Below are 8,085 nucleotides of genomic sequence, written 5' to 3'. Positions count from 1 at the left end.
AGAGAGAGAGAGAGAGAGAGGGATGAACATGGCGTGTTGAAGTTGCAACTGCAGCTCAAATTTCAATTCCTCCCCCGAAAACGCAGCCACACACTTGAACAAATCTTGCGAGAAAGCGAGAGCCCTTCATTGATCTCTCTTCTGTCATTTGGAGTCCCTCCTCTTTTTTTTCCTTCCTCTGTGAGTGTGAATTCTTTTGTCCTTATTTTTCTGACGCCATTTCTGTTTGATCGGGGGGATGAGCTCATCGAACGAGGCTTGAGGCGCATTCCCTTTTCGGCTGATGTCCTTTTGATAATCTTTTTGTTTATTTCTGGGGCTTTCCCTATTGTATTTCACCTTTTTTCTCTCTCGTTTCGCTTTCCACGTCCCGTCGCTGATTCAGAGCGAGCGGCAGAGAGATTGATAAGTCTCTGTGCATGCATGAATTCAGGAGTTGGGCATTCAATCGGTCTCCGCAAAAAGCCTGCGCCAGTTTCCGTGAGATCACCCTTCTCCTCATATCTGCCCCATTTCCTTTTATATATTCTCCAACTGTTTGTTTATCCACTCTGCTCTCTCTCTCTCTCTCTCTCTCTCTCTCTCTCTCTCTCTGCGCCATAGTGAGTGTGCATAACAATGGGGAGGATTCAAGAATGGGTATTTTGCCCCAGGAGTGGGCAAACAATGGTCTTTTTGCTTTTGCTCTTTCTGTGGGGTTCGAACCAAGTCACCTGTGTGGCTGAAGGTAGTGACCCGACAAGCCCTTTCTCTTCAAATCCCAATTCAAATTTGTTGTCCCGCACAAAGGGCGAAGCAAAGAAATAGATCTTTTCCTGATGTTGGTTTATTTCTCTGAAACAGGTAGAGTCATCTCCTCCAAGCTGACGGTACGTACACAGATAACATACTTCTTTCCCATGAAGTTCTTTCTGAAGAAAACGTTCACTCACACCACAATCCTAATTGGCATGGCATTTGCAGAGGGAAGAGGATGAACAAGAGAAGGCGATGTTGATGAAGAGAATGAGGTCGCTAATAGGGTCGAGGCCTCCGACGTGCAAGGGGAAGTGCAGCTCCTGCGGGCACTGTGAGGCCGTGCAAGTCCCCTTTGTTCCCCAACAAGTCCACGGCCCGAGAAGAGTCAGGAGTGCTCGTAGCCATATTGCTTCTGCATCCACCAGGGCCACGACTGCTTACTACTCGAGAGGCGATGACATCTCCAACTACAAGCCCATGGCCTGGAAGTGCAAATGCGGAGACATGCTTTTCAACCCTTGATCTAGAAACGCGCTCACCATCTTCATCTCACAGAGATCAGGAGTATTATATTTAATTTGCCCTTTTATGTACAACCCTTCTTTCTTATTCTCTTTTTTGGCCGTTCCCTCCAATTTTTGTCTTATCATGTGGCTTACGTAAAGCTTTTTATCCTTCTCGCGTACAGCTGTTAATCTTTGTCATGACAAAGATTGTGAGACTAAGATCTTTCCTATATGTGTTTATGCAAATGCAAAATTTGCTTCGTTTCTCTTGTGCCTCTTTTGCTGTCTACAATTATCTACATTCTTCTTTCCTCAGTCCTGTGACACAAGAAAGAGAGAGGTTTTTGTCTGATGTAAGAAGGCTGCTCGAGGGAGATGATCTCACGATACTTGCAAGTTATTTCGTTGACCCCGCGATTAACGAAACACGACATTTAAGAATCTCTTTGCATGGTTAGGTAAACTTTTCAATGGTTAAGATGACTGACAATTCCTAGAGACGAGCGAATTATGAAGACGTTGAGCTTTTTCTTTTACATCGTGTGGGGGAGCTCTCTTTTGTCAGGCAGACGAGTGGACCCTTTTCGTATCTTACAAGATTTGTGCATCAGAAAAAAGCCTGTGGACCCGAGTCAGAGCCACACACCTCGAGTGCATCAAAATGCAAATAAAAGCAAGTGAGAAACGCACAAGCTGATTATTCCACAGATCATATCCATGATTATGGGCGTTAAATACACAATCATGAACGATTGATGGTGAATGCTTGAATGCGACTCTCTGCATGGCCTTTTGCAGGTAACAAGACCAGACAGCAATGAAATGTGCAGGTGTGTAATAATACTGTGCACGGTGAAGGGAAAGAAGACAATAAATGCATAACCCAATAATGGCACTGGGTGGGGTAAGAGAAGACCTCCACCTCCATCAACTCTTGCCAGTCATGATCGTCAAGGCTGCGAGCGACTGCGATCTGTTACGTCCGCCATTCACTTCACCCACTCTCTCTTCTCAAATCAAAGTGTGAGTGGAGTTTTCATGGGCAATAACTACTCATGGGGTCACCTCCACCATCTTGCTGCTCTACTTTCGTGGTCGCATGTCAGTGTCCATGAATATGAGTTCTTATTATTGGGCCGGTGAATATGTACTATACATTGTGCACCGGGTGCAAAATCATCCAATCTCTTCTAATGTATCTTAGGCTATGATTTCTAAAAAAAAATTGGTGGGTGTTGCAGCAAGATATTTACTGTTTCTGATAGGTTCACGTCGATGTTAGTAACCCGCTAAGAACACGGCTAGTTCAAGGAAACTATGGTTTTGGGAGGAGTTTCAAATTATAAACAGGTCCGCCTGTGCACTATGTCTTGGTGTCTAAGTGCGTCCTGGCTAGATTTGGGAACCGGATACAGCAGTCAAGCCCTATCTAACGCCCATGCGTTAGCCCAACCTCCTCCTTGTCAAATGTTTAGTGGTATTCTGACCCCACAAATTTGATTAGATAATAGTGATTCCACAAATTTTCACATGATATTAGAGTAGAGGATCTTGAGTTCAAATCTTCTAGGCCCTATTTGCCTCATTGATTACATGTTTCCATGCTATAGGCTTAAGCTAAAGGGCAACGTACACTAGAGCGGAGTGTTAAAACATTTATATATTAAACTATGCCTTCATGTAATAATTTAAGTTTTTAGAACAATTGGCAATGATCCTACAAAATCTCACATGGTATCATAACCTAGATTGTCAACAAGTCTGGATCTAATAATGCATGACAGTTACAGGTTGTTGCAATTAGCTTGTAGGGTAAGAGAGGCTCAAGAACACCCAGCACTAATAATCTCACACTTAACTTGATTTTTACAAAGTCCTTAAGGCTTCAATGCATATTCGAACACATTCACTTTTGATTTGATGTTGACACGGGAAAATTATCCAAAAAATGCTAAACTTATTACTTTTTTGCCAACTCAGTTATAAATTATTCAATTTTGTCAATTAAGTCAAAAAAATCTTTTCATTTATTGCCAATTAAGTTCGTCCAGCCAATTTTGACTCAAGTGCTAATGTTGATAGTCAATGCTTTGACATGGTACTTTTTAATAATATTTAAGTAACATTTTGAATTTTTATGATTTTTTCTTCTTCTTTATTTTTATTTTTTGCCTTTTCTTTTGGGGGGGGTTGGATCTAGGGCTAGCAAGGTTGTCGCCCAACCCTCACCGGCTCGGTTGAGGGTGTTGTGACCTAGCCGTTTTTGTGTGAGGGCTCACACGCCCTTGCTTTTGCTGACGAGGGCATCGCAACCCCGCCTAGAGCTGGTGGAGGGCGTGACACCCTCCCCCAAAGTCGGTCGGCCCTCGCCTGTGACCAATGAGAGTTGGTTGGCAACCCTCGTAGGCCTTAGATCCACCCCCCAATTAAAAAAAAAAATTAAAAAAAAAAAAAGAAAAATTGTAAAAAATTAGAATATTAGTAAAATATTACTAAAAGGTGACACGTCAGTGCCAGTCGTCAATGTCAACAATTTCTGGCCAAAATTGGCCGAATAGACTAAATTGGGAAGAAGTGAAAAGATTTAGAACTGAATTGGCAATAGTGCAATATATTTAAGACTTCTTGAACAATTTTCTCTCAAAAAGTGTGCAAATGTTTTAGTCGATAGAACTTTATTAGAGCTCTATCGCGACCAATTTTTTTTGGGTTATGAACCACCTAGAGTTTGGCTAATGGATTGTTAAGCCTAGACTTAACTCGGGCTCTCCCAAGCCCATACCAATTCGCGACTTTCGGTTCAAGTTCTTAACATGCAAATTTTTTAATTCGGAGTCGCCACTAATCTATTTTTGGTGGGCGATTAGAAACCCAAGTAAAGTAATAGGAGTTTTACTTTACTCCTACGAACTGAGATTTGTGAGTCCGGGGACTTGGTTACACTAGATTTCTCTAGTGCCCTTTCGTACCATTCTTTTAATTTCAAAAATGTTTTTTGCGGGCAGCTTGAATTGATTTTAAATTCTAACATGTGAGGTGACCATGCAGTGCGCAAACCACCAATTTAACACTCAAGAAAGCAAATGAATAAATTGCGGGACTTACCTCATAGAACGAAAGTATCTGCGTTGTTAGTTTAGAATTCACATCGCAGTCCTAAATATGATTTCTAATTAATACGCAATTTTTGTTTTGTTTTCACTTAATTAATGAAAATCATGCAATATGCAAATGTATGACATGGCACTAATTTAACATGATATGACATAACTAAGCATGTAGTCTATCCTAAGCATGAGATGATTTATTCTAAATAATTTTTTTTTTGTATTTTCTATGAGATTCGAAATTAAAGAAATGCAACATTTAAATATGCAATCTAAATTAATCTAATGACCTAATTATAATGACAGGCAATTTCTAATTAAATGCATCTAACAAAAATCACTAAATGACGTGCATTGTATGAAACTAATTCTATATGACGTGCACATGATTTTTATTTTCCTAATAAGCATGCAATCTATTTAGGAGAAATTATCTAAACCTATAATATGCAATTTTAGTATGCAATGACGTGCAAAGAATGCCCTAATTCTACATGACATATGCATAATGACCTTTTTTGTGTTTTTGTTTTATTAATTTCGAAACTAATAATTGTCAAATAATTACACATGCAATCCGAGTTAAAAATCTAACAACCTAAATTGATGCATTTGATTTTTGATTTCTTTGTTTTTTTAAATTCATATTCTAAATATGCAAACCTTAAACCTACACTTTTTGGATTTTTTTTTACGAAAACAAAATTAACTTAAATGGCATGACAAAGAAATCGGAGCAAGATTGATATTCAAAATTGACGAACCATATCTCGCGTGAGATCGGGTTGGCCAATTTCACATAAATCACGAATCGGATCTCGAGCGGGAGATCGGATTGGCAATTTTTTAAGTAATTGCGAGTCGGATTTGAGCAGAAAATCGGACTGACAATCACTAATTTCAAGGTAATTTCATATCGGGAGCTTCAATCTTACATTAAGGAACAATTATGCTAAAAACAAGAAAGTAAAATAAGAACAATAAAAAATAGGATAAAAGCAAAAACTACCTAAATTGATTTTGCTTCTTTTTTTTTTTGCTTTTTCACCCAAGATTTGACAGCTCGTGCGGCTTGTGGTGGGTCACCGTCGGTCCTGCAAGGGCGGCGGGCGTCGGAGCTCCGGCGAAGGGCGGCAGGCGGACCGGCGGCATCAACATTGACCATTGACCATCGGGCAGGGGGGGTGCTGTCCGGCGTCTGGAAGCAAGCTGCAGCTGGTTCGTCGCTCGGGCGTGCATCGGGTCGCCGGGAACTGCAAAGCGTCGGACCTCGGCGACTGGTCCTGGGTCGCGGGCAGAGGAGCCGAGTCGGGCTGTCAAGCGCGGCCGTCGTTGCTGGGCTTCGGGAATTCGACCGGGAGTCGGTGCTGCTCGCGGAGGACGTCGATGAAGCAGGAGCAGAAACGGCGTCGCGGGTCGGACAGGGGCTGCGACGTCGGGCTGGGCAGCAGCAGGAAGCGTCGCGGGCGGCGCGGTAGCGTCGGGACAAGAGCGCCGGGGCTTCGGACCTGCAGGCGGAGAGATCCCGACGTCTGGACCACGGATCTGCAGCGGTAGTGGTTCCACGAGCGGATCTGGGACGGGCGACGCAAAGCAGGGCTCGACGTCGGGGCGGCGCGGGTCGTGCGGAAGGAGACTAGCGGCTGCGACGGCGCGGAGAAGGGCGGCTCAGACGAGGGACGGCGTCGCGGGCTTCGGGCGGACTGGCGGACGGCTCGGCGACGCGGCTTCCAGTGGACGGATGGCAGAGCGGAGTGGCGTCGGGGGGGCGGGGCTCCGGTGCTGCAGATCGGCGACGGGACGACGCAGCGGCGCGGGGGAGCAGCGATGAGACGGCGGCGTCCGGCGGACGAGTTGCGATCAGGGGCGTCGGGTCGTCGCAGGCAGAGGCGGAGGCGTCGGAGGTGGCTGGCGCGGACGCGGAGAAGACGAACAGTGACTGCTTTGTTTTTTTCTTTTTTCTTTCTTTTCTCTCTGCTCTCACGTCACCTCTCTCTCTCTCACCCGTCGCACACTCTCTCTCTTCTTCTCTGCACACTTTCAAAACCTCCTTTTCTTTTTTTCTTTTTTTTTCTTCTTAGAACGAAGAGAATTCCCCAGAACCCTAGAAAACTTTTCTTTTGTCTTCAATCTCTGACAAAGAAAACCGAGAGAAGCCCCTTCAATGTGATAAAAAAAACTCAATGTGGCTGTGTGTTTCTATTGTGTGGCCCCTTTGGAATCCTAAGCGAAAACCTTTTTATAGGCTGAAGATTATGGTTTTATTTTCCTTTTCAAATCAAAGATCCGCAAAGATTTTTTTTTTCGCACGCAATATCACTTTTCTTTTATTTTCCACATCTCCTGATTTTATCACCTAAAGATAAGATTGCAACCCGATTTTCTTAAATTCCAAAAATCCACCATAATATTATTTCAAATCTCAATTTAAGTAATTCTTGTCATTAAAAGAAAACGGGCTCGGGCCAATTTACTTGCTTCGTGGGCTTAATCCGACTTGCCAAATTAAAGCTTAGAACTACTAAATCAAACCCATTTGTCACCGACCCAATGTAAATGCAAATTAAGAAACAAATGCACCTAAAACTATATGCTATGCAGTTAACTATTTTTTTCCGGAATAAAATTAACCCCTAATTTTTTAATGCAATAAATGACTAAGCGGGTCGCCAAAATTTAGGTGTCAACAAGCTCATGAGGGAGCGAAAAATGGTTAAGTGTGGAGAGTAATTAGTCGATATAGTGCAGCAGGTTGACAAGAAGACTTGGTTTGGTAACCAAAGGTTTCAACGAGAAATAGTCAATCGCTAGAGCAAAAGACGATACATGAGGAAGAGAAATAGTCGAGTGCTAGAGCAAAAGACGATACATGAGGAAAGACTAATTCGGCAAATGGAAAGAGTGTTGGATGTAAGTGTAGCCGTCGAGCAGTGGACTTAATAATCTCGAGTGTAACCCTCTGTAAATCAGTGTTGCTAAGTAGAAAAAGTCACGTAAAGCATGTTTAATTTCTTAGTAACTGTCTATGTAACTAATGATTGCGAGTTGTAAGTACCACAGGTGTAAACATTTTAAAGGACCTCCGATGAATTACAAAACTTAATGTTCTTTTGCAAATTTTCCTTCATCTCTAGTTTTCAGTAATTTATCTCCTGAAAAATACATAACTGGCAATGATTGTTCCTGGCATTCTTACATTTAAATCCCTTATCATTTATGTTCCTATTCAAAATTAACAAAGATTCTTCACAACTATTGTTGATTCATAACAATTCATCCACATTTGAAAAAGTATTTTATCATCTTTTTGGTGAAGCAGAAGTTAAATTTGATACTTTAGTTGGCCATCGACCATCCTCAATTGAGTTTTAATTATTGAAATCACTGAGTTTTTGGCGACCAAAACTTGATAAAATCACAAGCAACAGCCCTAGTCGAAAGAGCAGTTTCTTGACCTAGTCCATGGTAAATTTTATTCGGTTGGCTGCCTTATTAATTCACAAACACCGCGGGCACGAGGTCAGAAAAAATGTGTCGACCTAGGTTCACCACCCAACCGGAATTTCATTCCTAATCGCAAAGCAATGGAAGACGCATAAAGAACTAAAATAAGACTGAAGAATTTTCTAATCGAAACTGGCGGACGCAATCACCTACAGCGCCGTTGGGTGCTTCTAGGCCTGCTTGCACCTAATCTAGCTCGGATCTCTCCCTGTTCTTCATTTGACTATTTA

General features: G+C 42.4%; 1 protein-coding gene across 1 annotated transcript; it reads left to right on the top strand.

The window, feature by feature from the left end:
- On the top strand, positions 1-1,422 carry LOC104447812 (EPIDERMAL PATTERNING FACTOR-like protein 2). Its single transcript, XM_010061540.3, has 4 exons — positions 1-480; positions 604-727; positions 844-869; positions 964-1,422. The coding sequence occupies exons 2-4, from the start codon at positions 619-621 to the stop codon at positions 1,258-1,260; spliced, it is 432 nt and encodes a 143-aa protein (XP_010059842.1). The 5' UTR covers positions 1-480; positions 604-618; the 3' UTR covers positions 1,261-1,422.
- The last annotated feature ends 6,663 nt before the right edge of the window (positions 1,423-8,085 follow it).

The sequence above is a fragment of the Eucalyptus grandis genome, chromosome 6 (assembly GCF_016545825.1).
Source record: "Eucalyptus grandis isolate ANBG69807.140 chromosome 6, ASM1654582v1, whole genome shotgun sequence".
NCBI lineage: Eukaryota > Viridiplantae > Streptophyta > Magnoliopsida > Myrtales > Myrtaceae > Eucalyptus > Eucalyptus grandis.
The sequence above is the reverse complement of the archived record's forward strand: the minus strand, read 5'-3'. Positions and strand labels throughout refer to the sequence as shown.